This window comes from Styela clava, chromosome 7 (assembly GCF_964204865.1).
Source record: "Styela clava chromosome 7, kaStyClav1.hap1.2, whole genome shotgun sequence".
NCBI lineage: Eukaryota > Metazoa > Chordata > Ascidiacea > Stolidobranchia > Styelidae > Styela > Styela clava.
In genome coordinates this window covers 21621880-21648516 of record NC_135256.1, presented here as the reverse complement: position 1 = coordinate 21648516, position 26637 = coordinate 21621880, and the positions used below count along the sequence as shown (strand labels likewise).

At 35.1% G+C, this 26637-nt stretch overlaps 3 protein-coding genes across 3 annotated transcripts; all 3 read right to left on the bottom strand.

Moving 5' to 3' along the window:
• Window positions 1-12069: 12069 nt before the first annotated feature.
• On the bottom strand, window positions 12070-15275 carry LOC120328704 (uncharacterized). Its single transcript, XM_039395236.2, has 8 exons — window positions 15089-15275; window positions 14737-14862; window positions 14424-14557; window positions 14071-14259; window positions 13687-13762; window positions 13547-13609; window positions 13059-13128; window positions 12070-12499 (listed from the first exon to the last, which is right to left on the bottom strand). The coding sequence occupies exons 1-8, from the start codon at window positions 15200-15202 to the stop codon at window positions 12438-12440; spliced, it is 834 nt and encodes a 277-aa protein (XP_039251170.1). The 5' UTR covers window positions 15203-15275; the 3' UTR covers window positions 12070-12437.
• Window positions 15276-19212: 3937 nt separating this feature from the next.
• Window positions 19213-22441, bottom strand: LOC120328703 (uncharacterized). The gene is made up of 8 exons (XM_039395235.2): window positions 22245-22441; window positions 21866-21991; window positions 21529-21662; window positions 20812-21000; window positions 20574-20649; window positions 20276-20338; window positions 19940-20009; window positions 19213-19458 (listed from the first exon to the last, which is right to left on the bottom strand). The coding sequence occupies exons 1-8, from the start codon at window positions 22356-22358 to the stop codon at window positions 19397-19399; spliced, it is 834 nt and encodes a 277-aa protein (XP_039251169.2). The 5' UTR covers window positions 22359-22441; the 3' UTR covers window positions 19213-19396.
• A 1527-nt stretch (window positions 22442-23968) lies between these two features.
• LOC120328698 (meiosis 1 arrest protein-like) lies at window positions 23969-26593 on the bottom strand. Its single transcript, XM_039395230.2, has 2 exons — window positions 26510-26593; window positions 23969-25692 (listed from the first exon to the last, which is right to left on the bottom strand). Exon 2 carries the CDS (start codon window positions 25644-25646, stop codon window positions 24189-24191), a length of 1458 nt encoding a protein of 485 aa, XP_039251164.2. The 5' UTR covers window positions 25647-25692; window positions 26510-26593; the 3' UTR covers window positions 23969-24188.
• Window positions 26594-26637: the final 44 nt, after the last annotated feature.

Genomic DNA, 26637 nt, shown 5'->3' with positions numbered 1-26637 from the left:
TACTAACCTCCCTTGCCCTATCTCACATGTAATATAAAGCAAAATGTTAGCTACAGCGGGTTTTAAAGTCGGCAAAACGTAACTTCTGACTTTTTCTGTACTATGGTTGCGTAACATAAACAAAACCGAAAGTTCGGAATGTCGTAGTAGATAGCTTTAGGAAAAAATAAATCATATATTTTCATTATGTGCTAAAAACCGCAAAATTACTTGAACCGTTGCGAGTCATATGTCAGACGGCAGTCGATAAAAATGGCATATTTGATTTAGGATTTGCTTTGGCTAAAACTTGGCAAAAAAACCGTGGAATCTGTATTTGTTTTATTTGATTTATCCCTTTTGTCACCCTTGTACGGACAGAAACTTCGCACAAATTTTATGTATTAGTGGATGGCGTGCAAGCGCACCAAAGTGGGCGATAGATAATATCTTTCTGCCCACCCATTTAATATCTAAGTATACAAAAGCTTTCGATTTGATCACAAAATCCATTTGTAAACTCTTGTAATGGTGTCAAAATGATTGCTTATTGTTATCGAATGTTGTATAAAGTGGTCGTCGTTCATATTATCTGATTTAAACCGGTACACTATTGAAACATTTTCTTTGTTATCATGGGCTATGAGCAATTATGGCTCCGAGTTATTTAAATATATAAAGTAAAATCGGTAAGTGAATCCGGATAATAGTTTTATGCAAAGGAAATTTGACAAGACAATATTTTCAAAAAATTGTATATATGTAATAAAAAATACATTAAATGTATAATTGTGATAATTTTAATAATTGGATATCTACAATATAACTGCGTTTCTTCATTATATTATTAATAAATAGGATAAACACAATTTACTATATTTTTCTCAGTTGCAAAGGAAATATTTTATCCATATTTGTTAGATTTTTCGGCGTCATTTTATGCGACCCCTATTAGCCGAGGAAATGACCTTGTCATTATAGGCGTCATATTTGTAAACAATCAAACATAATAAGTATTAAAAGTATCATGGTACTCTCAAGCCAAATACAAATAAAAACAAAAAATTCAGTCCTAAATTTTACAATATTGTTAAAAAACAATTAATGAGATATATCGTAAGAGTCGAAATTGAATGCTTCAAAAATGAATGGAATTATGAAATCCTACCCTCTCTGTTAACGTCATTATATTAACATTTTACCGCCTCCAAATAACTGCCCCTGCCCCTGTAGGCTACATTCTATTTCCGGAATCGTCGAATTGTGGTGTCACTACAGTATGAAACTTCAACAAAATAAGACACCTCAACGTAAGTGTTTCAATAAATATTGACCGAGTCAAAGTTCCAATCAACGATCCCTCATGGATACATGGCGTTCATTAATCGTTTCAACTTGCTATAAAATGTCTGAATGAATTAAATATTCATAGAGTTTGATAGTCACGGATATAACGCGATTGTAATCGACTACAAATGGCTGTGATATATCGCGTGATAATGTTCAGATGTCAAGATTTCGATGTGGGAGGCCGAAGGTACGCTGCCTGATCTGACAGAGATTCGTAAACAAAGATTGGTAAATCCGTTACAGCAGAAGAGTGGTTTAGTGCTGAACTTTTTATGTTTTCTTTTGTATGACAACATAATCACGAAGTTGCCATAGTGACGTTTGTCTGGTCGTGCAAACTAGATAATAACCAGTTAAGACGACTTACGACCGTAAAATTCAATTTCATTTTAAAAATAATTATGCTCCAACAGAAATGAGTCGTAGTATTTCTTGCGCACAAAACTAAATCTATATGGGTACTAATGCCGAAAATCAGAGATAATTTCAAGATAACGGAAAATCTCACTTTTCTTTTTGCGTGCATTTGCTTATCGCCATTTTTCTAGTGTGTAATTGGGATAAAAATACAAAGCTTACAAAATGGCCATCATTATTTTTTGAGTATCTTTCATGGATAACCGATGGAATAAACTCCGTCGTTTCCCGTTTGAACATAGTGGGTTTATGAGTTTATTGCAACATTTGTTTTCAGAAAACTCCATTTCATATTATAAGCAAACTATTGCGTAAACACACATATATTGAACATATTACTCGAATATTTACCAAAATATGCCGTGCGGGAACATTAATTCTTAGATTCAAACAACTAATTCGTATAAAAATTGCTGAACAAAAAGAAGATTTATGTTTTAACCGCGCGATCATCTTTGGCGCCTGACAGGTCCACTACCGGCCCCGACACGCGCGAGATCGCGTGTGAACTGTACGATTCGCGGGGAGCTTATCCTCTCCTGGGCGGGCAAAATCCAAAAGTGACACCCGGCGACGACGGTCTGCACAATAGCGGGATAAACAAGAGTGATTTGTAGGGATTGTCAACGTCAACAATGGAAAGTGATTTGAAGCATTTTGACTTCCCACCCTCCTCATGGCGCGTTTCCATTTTAATTGTACACGGTTCATATGTAAACCCAATATTCAAAGATCAATTTAACCAGGTTACAAGGTTGATAAGAATAAGAGATACCGAAGTAGGATTTATTTACCCAAATTAAATAACATATACGATGACAAAAAGAGGGGGCGTATGTACTTAACCGTAAGTAGGGGATGTGTGTATATTAACTCCGAGACCCCACCTTTAGAACTAAAAGAGAAACATTAAGGATTGTATAAATTTTAGACAATTTAATACCCAATTAATTCATGACTCTTGCTGTAATTATGAAACTAATTTTGTTCAGGACAGTCGTGAGTGAAGTTTTATTATAACATTCTAGCGTACTAACTGTTTTACAACAACGCCACTAAAACTTCAAATATTAAACAAATCATTTATCATTGAGCGAATAAAAATGTTGGCCCTTCTAAATTGTATTTGTACGCATGCACGCAGGCTCTATAGCAGAGATGGGCAAGGTTTTTGGATCGGGGGCCAAAAATTTTGCCCACTCAGACTGGCGGGCCATGTAAGTGTGACGTAAAAAGTTGCATTTTCTGAACAACTTTTACAGTGTTACAAAAGCAAAATTGGAAAACAATCAACCTTGTTCCATACCTAAATTTAATCACAATCCCAACAATATCCTTGAGCTATTTTTAACTAAAACATCAAAATTTAATTTCAGTTGGTTGTGGCAGCATCAGGCGGGCCAGATTGAATTACCTAACGGGAGGGATTTGGCCCGCGGGCCATGGTTTGCCTATGTCTGCTTCATAGCGATAAGCATATATATGAATCTAATTTTGATTATGCGATTGTTGAAAATGTCCCGAATGATTAGTGACGCGCAGCATATGAGTATTTATGGTTCATCGTACGGCACCTGTTGTATTCTGCCTGGGTGGTCTCTTTGAGCTCAGTAATTCAGGCTCAGTATATTTATGTATTTGTTAATCGGGTCTTAATCCTATTTTAATCTTATTTTGAGAAATTTGAACGGGAAAGTGCGAAGTGCGTGTTTGAAAAACCGTTTACCATGTTCGATAAGCGATTCTTAAATGCTGTTTATATATGGCCTGTGATTAACAGTATATATACTTACAGTCAAACTTTTGGTGGCCTTGAAAAATAAATGTTCACACACAAAATCACACCTGCGTATGGTACACTGTGTTTTTACCATTGTCATTTGATTGACAAATCTGTGCATGTACCACAACATTGATGTAACAACAACGCAAAGGTGTCTTCACACCTGCTAACTGTCGCGTTTTAGAAACGATTTTTGTAAAATTAGTCTTCGCGAGAGTATTTCGTGATTTAATTCGTTGCTAGGGACTTGTAACTACATCAAGGTGAAAATAATAAGATTCATTGATAGATTGTCCAAACTCGACTAAATAGGTTGATTTGAGTTATAGCGACGAAGCTTCTGATTGTCGCGTACCTAGGCAAGGGTCCCGATTGTGACAAAACCACACAGGTCGGCATTCTTTATACTGGAATAATTAGGGTAAAATTGTTACATGAACTAATAAATTTTATTTGAAGTAGTATTTGACGACAGTGAGAAGTTCGCCAATTGCTGCTAAATAACATCAGCCGCATTCCTAATGTAACATTAACTGCTGATGAAATAACAGCATTATACAATTGGTACAGAAATGCATTTAGATTGTTAATGGGTCTACTTTATAATTCAACTAAACCACCTTTTCAGCTTATTAATTTGTTATGTAGTATTCATCTTCTTGCTTCTCACCCAATTCCAATCTGTGTTTGCAACTTTGTACCTAAATTATAGCCAGACGATAATTCACTTTGGCGGATTTGAATGGAACAATTCAGTAAAGTACATATCAGATTAATTAGTTATTCAACATTCGAATATAAATATACCCAATTCCATTTCAACAATAACTTTTAAAATATGGCGTCTTTAAAGCAAAGGTAAAGGCCGTATTTCTTTGGTACGAAACTCTATTATTGTATAGTATGTTCTGACAATCCTCAGTGCTGCCCTCAGTTGGCTTTTTTAATTGGCTATATCGCCTTTCTTGCCTCTCACATTTTTAGGGGAGAATAATTCAAAAAATTAAAACTCTTTTCACAATATCTACTGAATAAAAATTGTATATAAATTCTAACTGAGCTGCACCATATCACGACTTATATTCTAACAGAAATAACAATTCAAAAATTCTACAATACACGGAAGTGATCACGGGGTTAAGCTCGTGAGTCTTATCGGCAGCGTGTAATTGTCTGATACGGACAGCTATTTGAGCATTCACGTTCAACATACCGTGAGACATCACTTTCTTTATGGAGGCGTCTTGTGGGGCCGTGACACCCGAGAGACCCCAGTTAGCTCTGCCGCGGCCACTTGGACGTGTCACCGATAATGGGAGAAATTAATATACCTTAAATTTGAAACTTGACAAAAATTTCCCGTTTTCAATTTGTCAAAGCTAACATTGTAAAGAAAAATAACGAAATTGACTAAAAAGAGAATTTTGACGACGTGAAAACTTAACAAAACAAATTCACTTTCCGAATTAGCAGCGCTTTATTCATTTTTTGTCTTTTAATAATCCAGAGCCGTCATTCGTGCGGTTAAGAGATTAAGTTTTTATCTTTTTACCAGCAGTTCCGTTACGTCTTTTCTACCGTTATGTGTGTGGTCCCGTCAAAAATTTCAAACAATTTTGTGTGCTGTAAGTAATCTAGTCGTAAATTAATATACGTCCAATAATTTTTGAGTAATGTTCCACGCTCCCGAATTAGGCATTTTATTTTTGCCATCCCATTTTACATTGTCAGAAAAGTTATAGACTTATGATATAACATTATTAATATATTTTAAAATTATAATCATATCAGTAATTTATTGAAGACTTTGCACTTTAATACTATACTCATAGCAAAAAGGTTTTCCCCCCTTTTTTTCTTTGTATGCATGTTAACAATACCACAACGACGTTTTAATATAAAAGTAATTATATCTAGTATTTATAAACATATCTCAACTGTTACCATGGAAACCTAATGAAAAATTAAACGTTTTTAAAAAGACATAATTTTATTTCGATTCGTATCATAAAGTTATCTTATTTATTTACTTTCTTTCTCAAATCTTTGTCTAGCTAGAATAAACTCATTTTTATTGTGATATTTTAATACTCAAAACACTTTTTGTAACAAGTCTTTACTCTCTGGGGGGTCTTCCGTCAACACTTTATTTTATAACAAAAATGGTGATTGGATTTAATATTAGGCTGAATTCTTCATACTCAAGCGATGTTCTAATCCTCTGTGACTGGCAGTGGGCATAAGTTGATACCTCCAAGCTTTTTCAGTACAAAATAAATAAAAATTACTCGCATTTCGCAGTGCTTAATTCTACCTAAAGAAAAGAGTTGTTTTGTTCTATAAACCCAATGATAGGTGAAATTCCACCCGCATTTCATACTTAGCAAATGGATATACTTTCTTGAAATGACTTTCAAAATTACTATGCAATGCATTTGAAAACGTATATTTTTCTCATAGCACGTGTGCGGTAGGTCGTTCGCGTTATTTAAAAACAACGGATTAGGACTCGCCACTTCGCTAAGTCGACCCTCTTTCAAGGATCAAACGCCAATCGCCTGTCATGAATCCGGCATAGTTACCTGTTCGATTTCAATCGCTCGGGCGCCGCTTGCCTCATCACTTAATAAAATTGGATTTGAAACTGTATCTAACACATGTAAATCCGGTATCCTATATCGTAATTGGTCAGTTGTGCCGATGAAATGGCTCAACCTAAATTATTAGCAAGTTCACTTAATACTACTACCTTTTTAACACATAGCTGAGTTCAAAATGCAATCTTTTTTCAATTGGAGACCTCTGAGCGTCCCACATAAATATCTCTAAGGATCTTTTTTGCGTTTCCAGTACTTACCTCCAGTCCGCTATCTACATTACGAAACCTGTTGCTGGCCTGCTAAGTACAGGGTGCATAACAGAAGTAGATGGGAATAAATAATAAATGTTTAAATTAGAGTTTTTACATATCGCTGCCGTTTTTACGTTTAACAATATTCTTGATATTGTCATTTCCATCATGAATTGTGAAATATTTAAACGGAAATTTATATTTTTAAAACTCCTTTCGGCGCCAAAAAGAACACAATGCGTATCATCAAAATATATTGGCCGATCCACCTGCCTCTTTAAGAAAACCAGTCGATAGGATAATGTATAATTATACACCACGAATGGAAAAAAATTCGTGACTTTTCATGTGCTTGTCGAATTATAAATAAATCCTATTTTCAGGCATTTAGAATATAATTTTATTGATGAAAATTGCCCTTAGTTTATTGATTTTTCAACAAAGAAGATAAAACAAAATGGCCGACTATGATTATAGTTAACTCGGTACGAACCCAAGGGTTCATAAGCTAAATGTACTATAAAAATATTGATTGATTCTTAGCTGTATTCAAACGTAAATATAGACCTAATTTTGTAACTCTTTTAGGCAATGATTTTTCCTAACCAATGCCATATCTTGTAAGATACATCAAGTACAGCAAATGAAATAACTCTTTGTTCAGGCAGACAGGTACCGTTGTTAGAAAAACATGTATTAATGCAATAACATCCCCATATAAAGTTCAATATAATTAAATTTTCAAAACAATTTCAACCGCCAACACGTAACTATCCGCACCACTATAAAACGGAATTATGAGAGTGCAGAGCATTACAAATAAATTTGTCCTTTAATGAAAATCGTACAGAATATTATTAAGTATGCGTTACAGGTTTGTTTTCGTTATTACTGCAATGTATTTTTTCTAACAACCTAAAAATGATGTTTTTTAATTTTTCTTCTATTTTGTAATTACCAAAATAATGATGGTCTATATCAGGGGTGAGCAACTTCTCTAGTCGGCGGGCCAGATGTGGGAAAATGAAGTTCTCGGCTGGCCGGATTATAACATGAATAGTATTCAATATCTTAATCACATATTTATTCGCTAATGCAAGGAAGAAAATTATAAATCGCGTTTAAAGTAAAGTTTAAACTACAAAAAAATAGAGACCAAAAAACACATAATGAATTTATCATAATGTACCAAAAGTGTAATAATGTAATATCATAATGTACTTGATGTACAGTCAGTGGGCCGGTCAAAATCTCGTCGCGGGCCGTACGCGGCCCGCGGGCCGTATGTGCCCACCCCTGGTCTATATCTATGCGTACCAATGACCAAATATTTTTTTAAGCTGTTTCAACATATTATATTATATACATATTATATTACAGAGATGTCAAACATTGACCACGTTTTTGGTGACCCGCCAATTCGCGAATTAATGCAAAAAAAAAATCAGTAATAAAAATTGATAATAAAATCAGCCTTAATTCAGTATAACAATATGGGAACTACATCATGTCCGCCCCGGGATGCACGTTATATGGGTGGGTTCGTTGCTTAGTTTGATGATTTAAATTATACCAATACAAACACTTCACACTTACTTGACCTTTATTTTTCTTATTCTCATGTATAACAACATCTATAATTTGTTTATCTTCCGAATTATTTTTGACGTTAGGTATAATGGGCAATGGGCATCATTGTCAGAAACTCTCCCTGGGCATCAGAAACTCGCCCCGAATAGCAGAAAAGTTTGACAAGCCCCTGACCAAGAGGGCCTCACAAAAGATTAAACAGCAAGTTTCTCAGTGATGCAGTGATGCATTATTTAAAAATATCCATGACTCACTTTTTTCCAGAATAAAAAAATATAACTTTCGTACCATTCAATGAAAAGGGTCATCCCTGCTTATATTGAAATCACATTGTTTTCTTTGCATCCATTCATATTTATCGGCGTCTAAGCACCTTAATCTAACGACATCAAAGCATCCGAATACCAAATATACTTCTACTTTTACCGGGAAAACATGTTATTAATCATAAAGTAACTGATTAAAATTCTTACTCGAAAATCATATAAGTGATGTGGCAACTACTTGATAAAAATGAAAAAAATAGAAAACTCAGTCGAAGCAGCCATTTTGTATTAATATTCACAGAACTTTTAATATTTCCTGCGCTTTTAACAAAGTGCACCAAATTCAGTGTCATTTTACGATAATTCAAACAACTTGTCGCAAAGTCTTCAATTTACGAAACGCCATAAGCCATCCGTTTATTACGCAAAATGTTGTTATGCTGTTAGAACATGGGGAGTACACATTGAATGCATTTTCTATGCGAAATATTAACTCGAATATTTAACAACTCAAAAGATCACTACTAAATCATATCAACAGTGCTATGTTTCGTTTTAGAACACTGTATTATCCTTCCTTTATTAAAGATTTGGAATTATTCATGAGAATAATTAAATCAATACAGTAATCAACTGTTAAAAAATTTGTGAATTTGACACATTGTAACGAATTGTCATACGTTTAAATACGATATAGCACATACGTTGTAGAAATCTGAACAATTCAACTATTTCTAACATAAATATATATTAAAAAATTATCATTAGTATACGTCACATCCACCCTCTCTACACAAAACCAGATACGTGCGCATGCGCATATGACTATCATAACCCCATGTTCTCCTGACCTAGAGTAACTTCTTTCGCGTCGGTCTCACGACAATCAAACATTTGATTGCTTCTTGATTGTTACAACATAAAATACAAAATGGAAGGAGCGGGTCACTATGGGTCAGTCTCGTGACGATTATGTAATCGATAGATGAGCGCGTCAAAATCTTACTTAAAAGCTGACCTTAACAAAAATGCACTATTTCCATAGTACCAGATCAACGCAGTATTAATCATTTTGGATGGTACAAAATTTCACATGTATTATGAGAAGAAAAAAAAATCGACTTTCATTGCAGCAGATCCATGTTAACTGTAAGGTTATTAGCTAGCTAATAATAATAATGGAAAAAGAAACCGTGGTCGACCAGCTAAGAGGACCCCCCCAACCAGTGATTTCCCTACACCCCCCCTATAGGGGGTGAACACCCCCCCTAAAATTTCAAATACCCCCCCCTAATTTTGAGGTGCGATTCTACACTGAGGGGTTCTAAACCGCAGTCTGCGGGCCAATTACAGCCCGCGTGACGATTCAAAATGGCCCGCCGAACTTGAGTGAAATAGTTTAACCCTTCATGTGGTACCTTTTGAGTTTAGATACGTCTATTGTTACATCTTTATCACAGTTTAAGCACGTTTATTTTGTAACAATTGGATTATTCCGGTATCTTATGTATACGTATGGGTATTAGGATTACACACTGCAGTATTTTAGATATCAGCCGTATATTAAGAAAGCTTAAAGATGTCACAAAACGAAAACTAGGCACTGAAAACAGACGTTTTTTAGATGAATGACAGCGTTTTTATTTCTTTATTGAAAAGAATCAAACTTCAGCGATTTGTCAGCGAAAATTAGAAATGTGTAACAAAACAAGCCATAAGTAGCCATTCATACAATGCCAGATGAGCAAGTAACTTCATCAGTCACTATCAGTTGCAAATTACTTGTTGAAACGTAGTAGTATATATTTACGGTTGAAAGCCGTGCTTGTTATCTATTCCCCGGGAATTCTATCAGCTAAATATTATAATTATTGATTTCATTACATAACAAACTGCTATGCTAGGTGTATCTAAAATCAAGCTTAGAGCCTATTTTGGTGCCTATTTCTCAAAATTTTTTCCCCAGCCGTGTCGTCCCGCACTTTTCCTCGCTCCCCTTTTCTGGCACTACAATTTCATTCTGCTGTGGATTTTGGCTCGCGTCAATCAACTTGGGGGGCCGTGTACATCGTTTCCATACCATTTTTTAAGAATACAAATAGCCTAGTTTTATCTCTAATAGCAAATTATTTACCACCCCCTAAATTTTGTAACACCCCCCCCCCCCCCTAAAAAGAAAAGCTGGGGAACATACTGCCCCCAACTGAATTTTAATATATAAGTATATTTTTCGAAGGGTCATCATTAGCGACGCGATGCGTGATTGATTTTCAAAACAAGAAGCCAAACTGAGGACCAGCCTATAGACGCAGGGGTGGGCAAGGTTTTTGGACCAAGGGCCAAAAAAATTGCCCACCTGGACTGGCGGGCCATGTAGGCGTGACTTGAAAAGTTACATTTTATGAAAAATATTTACAATGTTACAAAAGCAAAAGCGGAAAACAATAAACTTTGTGCCAAATCTAAATTTAATCGCAATCTCAACAAATTCATTGAGCTATTTTTCAGCTAGAACGTCAAAATTTGGATTTTGTTTGGTTGTGGCGGGTCAGATTGAATTAACCAACGGGTAGGATTTGGCCCGCGGGCCGTAGTTTGCTCGTGTTACCTATAGAGCATTGGCCTTAATATGACCCAAAATCAACAGATTTGGCGTAATTATCGTAAAATAAAATTTCAAGCTAATTAGTATTTATTATAGAATGGAATTAACTAATTATAATAAAAGGGAAACGATTAAAGTTGGAAAAACTGGACACTCGGAGACTGGATTGCTTCGTGCGAGATCTACCCTTTTTTTGAACCTTACCGACTATGGGAAAAGTTTGAAATTACACTCGGTCAGTGGCATGCTTTTACATATACCGTAAATTTACTTTCATTTGTGCGTTAGTTTTACCGCCTGGCGGTAACACGAGTGTGTGATTTCGTGACGTCATCTCATTAAGCAGGAGAAAAGTCGGGTTCGCGTCCTTTAATGACCAAAATTTATTCTGCAAATTGATTCCTCGTTTCAAAGTGGCAGTGCCTAATAAGCAATTTTATTTTCGTCCACGGACAAGTTGCTTCACACCCCAACCGGACGCGGATATGATTTCCGTAACGGCTCATTTGTCCTTTTCTCGAGCTGGTAAAAACACACTCGATTGAAGGCCTGTCCCCGAATTGACCTAAGAGTCGTTTTGTTTGCCTTTTATGCCACGCGGTATTTGGGATACACGAAAGATAACCCCTTGCCAAATTCCATCACTCAAATGGTGAGAAGCAGCGCAATTGCTGACATGAATTGCCCTTGTGTTTATTACTTTCCTATGAGAGCATATTGACATAAGCAGGAAGTGACAATACCATTTTGTCGAGTTATTAAGAAAACTTGATAACTCGATTTTTGAAATCGCAGCAATTGTTTATCTACAATCTAGCAGTTTTTAGGAAAAAGCATAATATTGTTTAAATTTCGGGAAAAATAAGTTGAACGTTTTGCTGTGAGCCAAATTATTGCAATATGTTGGTAAAATAAAAAAGAATTTAGTTCTATTTATTCAACTTGGCTGTAGCAATTATCAATGGATTAACCAGGATTTTTTGAATTACCATCGTTTGTATTGTATATATATCTCATCTACAATATCAGTCAATATATACACTGTACCTGCCATTTTAGGAAGCAATTTTACTGATATGTAACAATTTTCCGATTTCCAAAAAAGATTATCGAGATCTAAAATTAATTTCAATTTTGAAAATTTTAAAAAAGACGATAACATCACATGTAGATTCCGATTTTCCTCAACCTGATCTGTCACCGCTCAACGATGAATAAAATTACAAAATTTTGCAGTTTCCATTTATTCAAATAAAAATGTAAATGATAATAAAAGTTTAAAACAAGTTCAATAAAGCAGTTGAAATCAAAATTTATTCATCACGCATTTTGGAAAACCTAGACAATTTCATCATGAAAGTTGCAGACAAAAAATAAATTATTTCGAAAAATAACATCATGCATTATCTCTACATAATGCCGAGTAACGTTATATTTGCCATTAGTATCTTTAGCTTTTGGTTACCAGTACAGTATTGTTTCTGTACTCCAAATGGCATGGAAGGCTGTATAAATTTAGCATAAATAAAAAACGTCGACATCAATAATCAATTTTTGTAGAGCTTTATAAAACGTTCCAGGAATTCGACACACAAACTAATAAGCTGCCAGATTTTCATTGACATCTCGCATTCTGACTTTTTGACTGTGAAGTTCGTCTGAAATAAGAAAAACAAAGAACGGTGTCATGTAAGCGTTAATAGATTCAATTTGATCTTATTGGACCTTACTGGCCAGTTGATCATATTTATTCGGGGGATTTTGCTTTTTACTGTCTGTAGTATTTGTAATATTTTAAGTTCTATTAATATTACTAATATTTATTCAGGACACATAATAAACTACTCAAACTGTACAAAATCTGGAGTGCGTTGCGTATAACACTAGCTAAAGGATTGAAATATTAAACAAATAAAATAGTTTTATGCATAAGAAGGGAAGAATAAAGAGTTTTAAAATGGGCAGAGGAAGGAATTTAACCAAAAATATTGGGAACCAATGAGCTATACTATCAATCAAGGATTTAACTCAACAAGTAGAGAGTACTAATAGAAAAGATATTTTGAAAAATCGCATTGTTGAACCGTCCGTCAAGAATTTGGTTGAAGAGAACTTCTGGTCAATTAACTATTTGCATATATCTATATAAAGTAGACAAAGCCCATTTAATAAAAATTGTCTTGTATAAAAAAGGGAATAAAAATCGAATAAATTTACCTTCCAATTCATCAATTGTTCTTTCAAGTTCTGATACCGATTTTTCTGCGGTTTCAGCTCGGTCTTCGGACTAGAATATAATAATAAAAATAAATAAATCAGAACTTTTGGAAAGAATCATACTTTTTTTGTCAAAGCGGACAAATCATGTTTGTTGATAACATTACAATAAAAGTATGAATATTTTAGCCAGATACAATTTTAACAATAAATGGAATAGATTTTTAACTTAATATAACTGTGAATAATGGTTCTAGTATAAAAATAAATAATGTTAAAAATAGAAATTAATATAAAAAGGTTTTAGTATGAGCATTCAGAGGTTCAAAACTGAAAAACGGATCCTTTTTCATGTGGTTCACGATATATTTCTATTATTTTGATGAGGGTATTTATTCGTCTTCAAATTATTCGGCTGCGTATCGTATTAAAAAGAAATTTAGAAACAGTTATAAAATATAATATATTAGCAATAATGATTCACTTACATCTTTTAGTCTGTCATTCAGTGTTTTAATTTCATCCTCATATTGTACTTGTTTTGAAGAAAACTGTAAATGAAAAATACAATTTTATTATCATATCACACAAATCACAGTATAAACCTATAATGTATTCTAAAACCAACCTTCTCAGCAGCGGCTTCAAGTGATTTCAAGTTGTTAGCAGCATTCTTTAGTTCTTCTTCAAGCTCTGTAGCTTTGCTGTGAAGGGATTTAAAGTAATAAAGTAAATATCACATAGAAGAACAAATATTAGAAATTTACGAAAGCCGCGATAAATTCATACAAGTTTGAGCTGTAATTACTCACGCCGGGCCAACATTTTGACTAAAATCCGTGAATAAGTAGAATGTTCATTGTAATATAGGAGTGAACTTATTGAATGTCGATTAATGAAATTGGGTGATTTTCCTAAATTTTTTTGTCAATAAAATTCGATTTTCAAACGTGAAAAATGTATACAATAGGATTGCGGCTCCGAAAACTAGAACTCTCTCTAGAACTCTCACCTTTCAGCAAGCTCGAATCTCTCTTCTGCCCTCTCGAGATCAGTTTCAGTCGCGGCTAATTTTCTCGCGACTTCTTCATATTTACGGTCAGCATCTTCTGCGATTTCTTTGGCTTCCTTTAAATTAACTTCTTGTTGAGTTAATCTTTCTTCGTCTTTGATGGTTCGATTTTCAATAACCTTACGTCCTCTGTGAAAAATAAATAGCGTGCATATATTCTAATTACTTTTTACTTCCATCGTGTGCCCTAATCCATGATAATTCAGTGTCAAATATTGTTTTTATTTTAGTTGGTAGATTGTAGATGGGCGAGTTTAGCAGCTGTCGCTACAATTTGTTTAATTATTACTCACCGTTCGCTTTCATCGGCAGCTTTCTCAGCATCTTCTTGTTTTTGTTGAGATATCGCTAATTTTTCCTGGCCACTTTCCAGTTGATCTTCAAAGTTTGCAATCTTCTTGTTCAAAGCATTGACCTCTTGCTCAGCCTGGTAATACAGCAATATTTTTTAACGATATAACGATTTACATTAACACCTAAGACACGAAATTACACGACTATAAATTAGTAACGTTTTGTCATTTAGTTTTAAACTGAACAAAAGTGGAACGATTTGTTATCCTGATGATGCTGATCGATATTACATAAATGTCGCTTATCACTCACATCGCTGGCTTTCTTTTCAGCTGAATCGAGACACTCTTGGCTTTGTTTAAGTTTTTCTTTTGCACCCTCCAAGTCGTCTTCGGTTGCTTTGAATCGTTTCTCCAGAGTTAAAAGCTCTTCCGCAAGCTGTGGTACAAAATGTTCATTAGTTCAGTTCGTTAAATATGAATAGAAATAGCATCTCACTATTATTGATTGCGAATGTGCGAGCGCACGATCATCTACTTGTTCCTTGCTATCACCTTTCCATTTACTGAGCTATTTTGTCGTTTCCAACAATACATAACTAAGTAAATGCCACGTGGAATGGAGTGGGAAGCGTAGCTTTATAAATACAAACTATTTGCTATACCTTTCCGACTTTGTCTTCCATTGATTTTTTGTCAACTTCAGATTGTTCAGATCTATCCATTGCGTTTTCTTTGTCGAGTTTCAACATCATCATCTTCTTCTTGATAGCTTCCATTTTGACTGATTGTTTTTATTTCGTTGCTCGATGTAATTCTTGCTTTGCTACCTGAGAGCTAATCTTTTCGATATGATAGCATGAACATTGTGAGTCGCTTTTATACGAGAATTTCAACTAGGCGACAGGAGAAAAAGTGTGTATTTTTAGCACAAAGGCCAAAAGTTCACCGCAATTATCATGACAACGTCCAATTAGCTCAGAGACAATTTTTCGCACCTCCAAGTTCACGACTCACGGCGTCAAATCTCTTCCAATTTCACAGCGAGAAACAAACTGTTCCGGCGTGTACTGTGAATTCTTATTTGTGGCTAACATGGATAGAAGAAATGAAAAATTTGAAATGTTTCAAGATATAACTATCTCCCTATAACTTGGCAATACCGGTGTACTTCAGGTATGCTGCATATTTGTGTTCAGCATGTTTCAACCTCCTATTCACCTGCAACTATCGTTTGGCAAAACTCGCAACTAAAATACTAGTTACCAAATTCGCAAATAATGCAACAATAAATATGCATGATAACTGCTTTATCGTGATGCAGTGTATCATAAACTTCATTGGTTACTTTTAAAAGTAAACACATGACAACTAATGGAACTGGGGAATAAAGTCTTCAACGAATTGGTCAGTGAAAACATACCAATGTTATGATCGACTGTGCTGATGCCTTTAACATACATTTACAAAATTCTTTACTGATATGCAGCTGAATGTTGAATTTAGGATTAACTAAACGATAAATTTAATCTGAAGAATCAAAAATATTGGGTATTCATTTTATTGTATTTCCTTAACCCCACATTCATTTCGTTCACGGTGCTACACCGATTTTTTTACTTTAAAACAAGCTATTGTTTCTAATGTGATCTGATATTATTGCCGGTTCCATTACATTTGAACCCACGTACATTTGAACCCATGACAATTGCACCTGTATGCTATTGCACCTATGGAATTTTTTTTGTTTCACGGATAGTTAAACCCATACTAACCCTAACCCATGGGTTTTAGCACCCGTATATAGATTGAACCCGTGGATATACGCATGGGTTCAAATGTACGGTCACCATTATTGCCATTTATATGACTTCACATGGCTTTTTAAAACAGTTTTAAATTTTTACAGATAGTACCTGTGTTCATTCGAAATGGTTCACCACTTTTATTAGCTCAGCCATGTTATTTTCGATAACAACACAACTCTGAAGCAAACTAAATTGTGCTCCTTATGTTTATTACAAAATATGCGTTGCAGCAAAACGTAGATAGATAGGCTACCTGTCCTACATGGTTTGGTAACGTACAATATGAACACAATATGTCTACAACAGCATGTGTTCGAACATTATTATAAGGTTGACTTTTATTTCTTGTAGTGATATGTGAATATACTACATATGAAGGTTGACAAGATCATTATTGCTTTGTCCGAACTGAACTGATAGTCTACCGATGGACTAGGATAATTTGGAGTCATTTTATTGGCATTCAACTTTGTAATTAGAATGAAATCCCAACCTATCTTGATATTGACTTGTATGGAACGGCAATCAGTTAGATTTAGGTTAGGAAAAATGAGTCATGGTGACAATTGACGAAATATGCATTCACTTCGGAACCATATTTTTCGATATATATATATATATATCTGCTTTTTCAACATTTGTTTTTATCTTGACTTGATCTATATTATTTATATCTCAGAAATAGTCTGAGAATGGCTCCATTCAGACCTTATAGGAATAATTTCGGTTGATAAATAAAAGCTTGTAGGTAGCAGAGATAGAGAAATGGCAGCAGTTGAGGTTAGGGATGGGACGAGTCCGGCATTACAGAGATTAGACGAATCCGAGTAATAGGTCAAGGACTCGAATCTGCCGAGTCCGTGACGTCATAATGGAAAAGCAGAAAAATACGTTTATGACCATGCTACAGCAAGGTGCGCTCACAAACATACGTTGTAGCCAATGTTCCCTCTAATTTTTTGTAGTATGTGTGCGCAGAAATTTTGGTGTGTGCGCACTTTTTTGGAAATGACTGATATTTGTGCAAAAACCAATGAAGAAATTTTGGCGTTCTAACCGGGTAATAAGTGGGCCAACAACAAACTTTCTCAACCTGCCAACCGAGCACATTGTTACATTACATCGAAATACGTCTATGCGCAGTAAATCTATGCGTGTGCGCAGCCTCTGAAAGCTGTGTGCGCGCGCACACGCGCACACCTTAGAGGGAACACTGGTTGTAGCTCCTATTTTTTGACTAATCGTTCCACAGGTAGCTGTTGAATCACTTCAAAAATATATTTTTCCTCTTTTTTGGCGGCCATAATCCAAAGTAAACGTGGGTCAATGTGCACCTTGGTTAACTGCATTTCTAGCCCACCACCTACTGTTAATTCTAGGCGGCTATTTCAAAATTCTTACATGACAATATGAAAAATGAAAAGCTTTTGAGTACAATGCTTCTACATAATTCCATATACTTCTTACTATGTCGCGTGCGCAAATGGTAGATGCCACTCGTCAATTATGCTTGCAATTTAGTAGTGCATGTAAAAATTCTCCATGTTTTCCATTGCTCCCTTTGTAGGGAAAAGATTGCACGTAATAAACTCGATTTTAAAAAGGTATATATTAATAAATTGTTGATTCAGAGCATGTTTTATTTTTACGCGAATCGAAGACTCAAAAATAACACATATATATTTTATTGTTCACGTGTATCCCAAAAAGAATATATAGTTTTTGAAGGCGACTGGCGGCGACATCATTGTTATAAGCGATCAATATTTTTTAACATGCGTTTTAATCATTTAGGGCAGGTGTGGGCAAGGTTTTTGGACCAGGGGCCAACAATTTTGCACATCTAAGATTGCGGGAAGTGTGAATGTGACGTAAAAATTTACATTTTATAAACAATATTTACAGTGTTACAAAAGCAAAAGTGGAAAACAATAAGCCTCGTGCCAAAACTAAATTTAATCACGATCTCAATAAATTGCTTGAGGTTAAAACATCTAAATTTGATTCCAGTTTGATTGTGGAGCATCAGGCGGGTCATATTGAAATTACCCAACGGGCCGGATTTGGCCCGCGGGTCGTAGTTTGCCCACCCCTGAGTTAGGGTAGGTACTGAGATTTATAGGAGTTAGGGTAGGTACTGAGATTTATAGAGGCAAAAGTACAAACATAGGCGTAAATTAGTAAAAACAGAATTGATTATAGACTCGGTAAAAATGACGTGGACTCGAAATCGAATCCAAGTCCTAAAAATGCGTGGATTCGACCCAAATCCGAGTCCGGAACCGAATCTCGGCCCATCCCTTGTTGAGGTAGCTAATTAATTAATTTTCAAAAAAATTGCCTAAAAAGTCTAAAATTTTACCTACAGAAGAGATAGTTATGCTAATCACACAGGTATATTGGATAATAAGGTGTGTTTAAATCAATTTAGGAAGCTCAAGAATGTGACAAACGACATCGCATCAGAAACCTGTTTCTAAATGAAAGGATCTACGATAAAAAGGGTCCTTGAAACTGGAAGGTTAACATAATTGTTAGATTGTTGTTGTATTAATTAATGTAGTTATCTTTTTGTTTAGTTTTTTTATGGTGAAAACGGTATAGTTGTCAAAAATAGACAAATTTATTTATTCGACTGTACCAAATTTCCCTTGAATATAAAATGAAACAAATTTCACTTTTTAAATTTTTAAACGGTAAATCCTGGTGCACGCCTTGAAAATTAATTAAACATGAACGATAGTTTAAAAATGAATGTCGAGGCCCCTATAAATTTGAGGCGTCAGCCTTGTTTGACTATTGGCAAATCCGGACTTGGGCAGAATATGTCACGGACACCACGGACGCTCATGTAATATTGGCTACAATATCACAATATCACAAACCGAGACCTGCCTTGCTCATTGATAAATCCGGTGATGTGCAAATGAATGAGGGTCATCACATCCGACACAAACATAGAACAAAATACAAGTATAATATGCAGTTGTCATTTCTTTATTTCAAATATTCTCGACGATATAAAAAATCAAAAGTTTATCGGTCATATGACAATATAATAGAGAAAAAAAAAATTCGAAGACAGAGCCGAAATGGATCGAGCTCGTGCCTGATGAAGGCCAATGATGGTCATGTGTGATCGAATATGGTTATCCTTGCTTAGTCCTAGTAGGCTGAAATGTCTTCGTTGAAGTTTCTCATTCTCATTTTTTGGTTGTACAATTCATCTGTAAATAAATATATGGAAATTGAAGCAAATAATTCAATATTAAAAGTAAGTTCTATTGAGATGGTCGGTATCATAAACGAACGATTGAGGATGGGCGGGTATGCACGCGTGTGCTGATGAAACAATCAAATCTGTGTCGTGATAACGGTTTTCTCGCAATTTACTCATTTGCACCGACAGTCTTGACAATGATATCACGCATAGCTGATACCAAATAAGCACCTCTGTCAAACGGCAGCTGTGGTCAGCAATGACATCTGTTCAGCAATTCGCACTTGAAAATTTTTCATCACCAAGAGAGTGCTAAACGCTTTTCGTACTCAATATTATTTTGACAATATTATGACGTGAAACAAAGACATGATGTAGAGGCACCCGAAATTTATTACTCGCGATTGACCATGTTCTTTAGATTCTGATAAGGAGCTCATATATCTGCCTTTTCTCAAATTTAAACTAAGGTACATGCGTTCACCCACCTTCTAATTCGTCGATGGTTCTTTCTAAGTCGACAACTGATTTTTCAGCAGATTCGGCACGATCTTCGGCCTGAAATAAATAAAATGCAAATTTATGAAGTAAAATGCACCAAGATAGAAAAAAAAGGGTAAAAATAAACAGATTAATACATTTATTTTTTTCATTGTTTCCAGATTGATTATGTGATACTATTATTGCCCACTTCTATCATTGCAATTAACAATATAGAGATTAAAATTAATAGTCTCAATATATTTCAATGATTTGTTAAAAAAAATCGATATTGACTAATTATTTGCTTAATATTCTGTAATGAAATTGACAAATTTACTTACATCCTTCAATCTATCAGAAAGAGTTTTGACTTCGTCTTGGAAAATAGCTTCTTTGGTTGCATACTAAAACATAGCAAACACATGATATTAAAACTTAGGGTGCAATTGGAATAAGTTAATTGGAGATTTAGGAAATCTGATTCAGAATGACGCCGGATTCCGGATTTAGTGAATTTATAAGAATAGCTATGCCATGAATGTCAGTCGTTCTCGTCTATAAATACCTATGTGTGTAAATGATGATATTATGAAAAGCAAATTTTATTTTCTATTTTTCACATTTTGGTGTTCATTTTACCTTTTCAGAAGCTGCTTCCAATGATTTCAAATTATTGGCAGCATTTTTCAATTCTTCTTCAAGTTCGGTAGATTTGCTGGGAAAAGTAAAATAACATGTAAAGTTCGATGCAATATATTGTCTTGGAGAATTTTCAATAACAATAAAACGGACCATATTTCGTCGTCCAGAATGCCAAACTTGTATTTATATAATAATTCACATGAAGTTGTTTATTACTGTTTTGTATTCAACCTACCTTTCAGCCATCTCAGCTCGTTCTTCTGCTCTTTCCAAATCGCCTTCCACCATTACTAATTTACGTGCAACTTCTTCGTATTTTCTGTCGGCATCTTCAGCAATTTCTTTTGCGTCACGAAGATTTGATTCTTGATTTTGTAATCTTTCAGAATCTTTGAGTGTTCTATTTTCGATGACCTTGCGTCCACTATAATAAATAGACATATAAAACCGAATTATTCAAGGAAATGTCTGCAGTTTTACACGTCATACGAATCTGAAATTCGTTTACAATCTTATCGTTGAATCTAATAATGGGTAGTCAATAATAGAATTCAGACATAAGTTCATTTTACATTTTGTCAGAACTGATTATAGGGCGCATACAAGGAATATCATAAAAATAGGGAATGTTTAAATGCATGATGATGTGCAAAAACACCTATCACCTAAATTGATATGATATGCATAATATGTTTTCAAGTTGTTGTTAGTGAAATTAAAAAAAAGCTCAGTATCAGCCATATTTATTGACTGACGACAAAGAAACAAGTTCGAACAAATTATATATTGGAATTTATTGAAAAATAATGCTAGATGACTCGTTACACACTAGCAAATTTATTGATTAAATTTTCCAATTAAATTATAATTTTTTCAGTTTCCTATCAATAGCACTGAAAATTTAAGCAATAATATGTATTTTACTACTGATATATAACCCAACCAAACCTACCGTTCGCTTTCGTCAGCTGCTTTTTCAGCGTCATCTAACTTTTGCTGAGACATTGCAAGTTTTTCTTGTGCGGATTCTAGTTCTTCCTCAAATCCTGCAATTTTCTTATTTAGGTCCGACACTTCTTGTTCAGCCTGAAAAAAGGGAACAATATCTCCTATTTTAAATGACATAATGAAGAGCAGAGTGCGGACTAGAATTCTAGCTTGTTTACTAACTTATAATTATAAGAAGAATTAATGTTTTTTTTAATAAGTTAATTAAAGTAATTAATAAAAGTAGTGATATTTATATGGTTGTTAACCAGTTTTAATATGTTGTTGACCACAGTACTTACGTCAGATGCCTTCTTTTCAGCAGCCTCTAAGGTTTCTTTTGATGCTTGGAGTTTTTCTTGGTGGTTTCCAAGTTCGTCTTCTGTTCCTTTTTGTCTTTTCTGAAGACCGTGAAATTCTTCACCAAGCTGTATACAAATATTGCTAATAGTTCAAGAGATTTCAAAATAAAGTTTAGCGAGATGTAATGGAATTACGCCATGCTTATGATATACACTTATCGAGTTTTTCAGCCTTGTCTCGGGAAATATAAAATCGTTAGTAGAATGCAGCGCATGAATTTACTTCAGTATAAAAGTTGATTAAGTTATATGGGTTTTCGTTATTTTGACATATATATATATAGTAATTTGAACCGAATGTACTTAGCCTTCTACTTACGGAGGATACTTTGGTTTCTGCGCTCTTTCTATCAACGTCGGCCTGTTCAGCTCTATCAATTGCATTTTCCTTGTCCATTTTCAACATCATCATCTTTTTCTTGATGGCTTCCATGTCTATTTGTTACTTCGTGCTTAGCGAGCTTTCGAAAGAGGAGAACTTGACGATTGAAGTCGACGATGCTGAATGAATATTGAGTGATGGATGTCCAGATTTTTATACTGCAAGAGACGACTGAATAAACGAAGTGTCATAACGGCCGTATATCGTTTCATGCTGAGATAGTAATAACAACCGTTTGATGTTGATTTGACACTTTTTGAAGGTGATAGTGTGAAAATAGTTGTAATCCAGCTGCTGATCCGATGTAATTTATCGTATTCAACGATATGAAAGATAGCGGATTAACAGGTCGCGATATTTGCGTGGCATTGTGCTTCATTCCAAAGGCTCAACTGACGCGCTATGTACCCTACGAAATTTTCTGAACCTATCACTCTTGACTCTACCATTAGATAGATTTATTCGAAGACTCCATAATACACAGAAAATATAAAAGAAGAATTCTGGAGAGCGAGCAAAACCTTTAAAAAAGTTTACAACATGAAAAATATCATGTGCCCGCCCACCAGTACAAAATTTCAAAAAACACAAACCTTGTTAAACAAGGCTTCGGCCAGAAATAAACAAACAAAAGATACGCGAATGTATTACACCGTTGGGCTGTTTTATTTTTGAAGCACTCAATTCAATTAAGTTCGTATGTCCTCCTACTAATCAGGATTCATCACATCACAACATACATACATTCACCCAGAAAATGGAAAACGCTGATAAATGAGGCAAAGGCGATTCGAGAGACAAAATGAGTAGGAAATAACAAACACATGTAGCACGTTCTGTGTTCAGAAAAAAAAACGAAAATTTTATCATTTTTGAACGACAGTATATATACATGCAAATAGCTTGACATAGCTAAACTTTAAGACTCAACTTCAAACCTTCAGGTTCAGTTGTGCTTTCCATAGTCATATCCAACCAAACTGCACAAATACATATCAGGTATGGCGTACCTTTTTGAATGAATGTTTCTAAAATTGCATTTTTATTGTGGAGAAAAAGACTTAGCGTCATAGATATTTTCATCATCATACTCACAGTAGCATCTTTCTCACGAGTCTTATATAATCCTTTGTCGGTATTTTGCAACTTTAAGCTTACACTTGTATCAGGACTGACACTGTATGTTATGGAATTCATGTGAGAAAGCACGACTTCGTTTGCATACGAATTACCTATACACGTTTATAATACTACAATAAGTTTTCGGGTTTCCAAAAAAGTTTGGACGGGAATTCCACTCTGAGAAAAATATAACTTTGAATCGGCTTCCAACCGCATCAATTGACCGATGTGGCTAGTAGTTCACTTGTATTTAGATTGAATTAAAGCTGGTTGTATTGACAATTTTTACCCCTAAAATGGGAATATGTATTTGTATTTAATTCATGATTTTAGAAATCACAGAAAAAACATGGCCGGTCACTTTGTGACCCGCGGCCCAACGGTTCGCCGTCCATAATCGTTTGTACAATTAAAAGCAAGCGCGTACTCCGCCTCACATCCTGTTTTATTCTTCTTTCTGAATTCAAGCCAAGCAGTCGTGTCAATTCATTCCCTTCCTTCGATACCCAAATGTATGAGCCCACTAACAGTATAAGAAATGTTATAAACTGGTGTTTGTATTTTTCGGAGGAACTAGCACAACTATCGTTAACAACAGATTAAAGATTCAAAAAGTTCAAGTTATATATTCTACAACAATTGTCCACGAGAATATTTTACATTCAACGAACCGAACAGCACGAGGTACAAAAACCTGAAACATTTTGTTGTAACTTTTCGTAACAATATCAAACATATTTGAAACTCATCCTACGTAAATCATCGGGCAAACCGATATGAAGATGCCGCCGTTTGGATCCTTGGTTTCTTCGAAACTTGTCGAGATGACGCACCGACTGGTGCCTTTGGGAGTAATGCTGATTTCAAACTCTCACATAGTCCACTGTTATGTTCCAGAGGATTATAAGATTCACTTTTGCCAACAGAATCCAACGCACGACTTATTTTTTCTGCGGAGGAGTCAGGTCCGTCACATTCCTCTGCACACGGATCAATTTGAGCAGGCAAGAGCAGCTCTTTCGGACAAATATTTTTAAGAAGTAGGGATGATGTATTTGAGGGGATGATAACAAACATACCTTTCGGTTGATCAAGATAATTCAGGTTATAATTTCTGTGACGACCTTGTTGTTTCGTTAGGTTTTCGCATATCAAGCATTCCTGACTTCTTTCAAGTCGCTTACAAAGAGACATGAACTGGTTTTGATTTGTTTCTAATTCGTCCCAATCCATCTGCCAGCATGCTGACGTCACCAAAACTACGGGTCGTCCAAATATTATAGATTCGCAGATCGCTTCACTGGGAACCACTTTTTTTGCTCGTATATTTATAATTGGCGTAGATACTTGGGTACGAGACCCCTGCGCAACTGTACCCATATACAGATCGCTCCCTACACAAAACGATGACCTGAACGGCAGTTCATCAGGGTTGAGCAATCGTTCTTGCATGTCACACTTGATTATGACGTCATCGATTTGTAGCTGTAAATGCTCTTTATCGGTGCTTTCGTCTTTCAGCCAATTTTTGAAATAAGATTCTAAACTTGTCGAGTTACAATCAAGTTGTACAACGTTCCAAAACCCTGTAACTTGATTTCCCTCGTCAGTTGTTTGTACGTCCTGACTCACACAATCATCAATCAAACTAGGAGACCACCTTGCGCTGTCTTCCTTTGTGAGACTAACGAATTCGACCTTCTTTATGTCGGACAAATTCAAATTCCGCATGATTTCGTCAGCAAATAATTTGATATTTTGAATGCTGCGACAAGTAAGCACAGTGATTTCAAATTGATTACCAAACGACGATAATTCTTTAAATTTTGAGAAACAATTCACAGCTTCTCGAACCGTATGCTGTAATGAATTGTCATCTCTTTCTGGAGGATTGGAAATTTGCTGCTTAATAATCCTAATCATATCATCCATAGAAGCACGAAGTCTTGGAAAGAGAGCTTTCGTGACTTTTTGTAGTGGCAAGAGCATCTCGGTACGTTTACAAGAAGCTAACAAAGAAATGGATGAAATTCTGTTTGGTCCGCTGAAGCTACATACCAGCGAGAAGAAGTTATCTACAGCGGTCACAATTGTCTGAACCGTTTCCAGGTCACATGGTTTTATGGTGTCGATGATAAGTGAATGTGCTGGCTGTCTCGAGTACAATTCCCGCAAGTTGAACTGCTGATGAGCTGGCCTTGACAAACCCCGCTGCATGACAGGATAATCTGCGTTCAAAATTGTTTACAGGTACGAATACTTTCTGCAAAGTGAGAAATCATTGGAATTTCAGCAATGTAAAAATAACAATAGCGGCAATACTTGTAACAATTAGACTATATTTGTCACATTTACACCATCCTATATTTCATAATTTTTCGTGCGAGGAAATATATACTTACAGGTATCTGAAAAGATCTTATTGTATTGAACAAAAGTTTGATAAAACAATGTTGTCAGGCTCGTTTCATGACTTATTTGGTCGAGTGCAACCTGACTTTTATACATTTCAATGCAAAAATCAAAGATTCAAGCAGACAAAAAATAAAACACGTAAGAAAATAATTCATGATTCAATAATGAAAAACGAAGCTGTGCAAAGCGTAATTTTTTTTATTTTACGTATTTAGCTCATGTGTTTAACACATAAAAATGATTGATGTTAATTTAAAAGTGATATTCCCTACCTTACTTACATGTATTGTTTGCGCCTTGCGGTACGGTATTTTCTATGTACAGAAATAACCATGCCATCGTAAAAATAGACAAAACTTTTATATTATACGATGTAGAGATCATGCAAAATATCTCCGAATAGTAGTTTAATCTTGTGCATTACATTGCCTACATACGCCATTATTCCCACCCTGAAAATTTCCGCTCTTTCGTATCGACACGGTGCGAAAAGCAGCAATGGAATAGCTATATGACACAGACATAAGGTTGAGAAATTATGGGCCACTTACGAACAAGTCATCTTCTTTGCTGAATAAACCAGTATTTATTGGCATAACTACATAGCATCTGAGAAACGACGTACTGTATTAAAAAAGGTCTACAGACTTCTGATGTTAGCTTACCTATTCACGTGGAGTTTGACCCCTATCCCATGATAAATTTTGAAGATGTGAACTGAGACAGAAACTCGAAACTAAAACTCGAAATCATTGAGTACCCTTACATCAGGTGAATTCCCTCAAATACACTT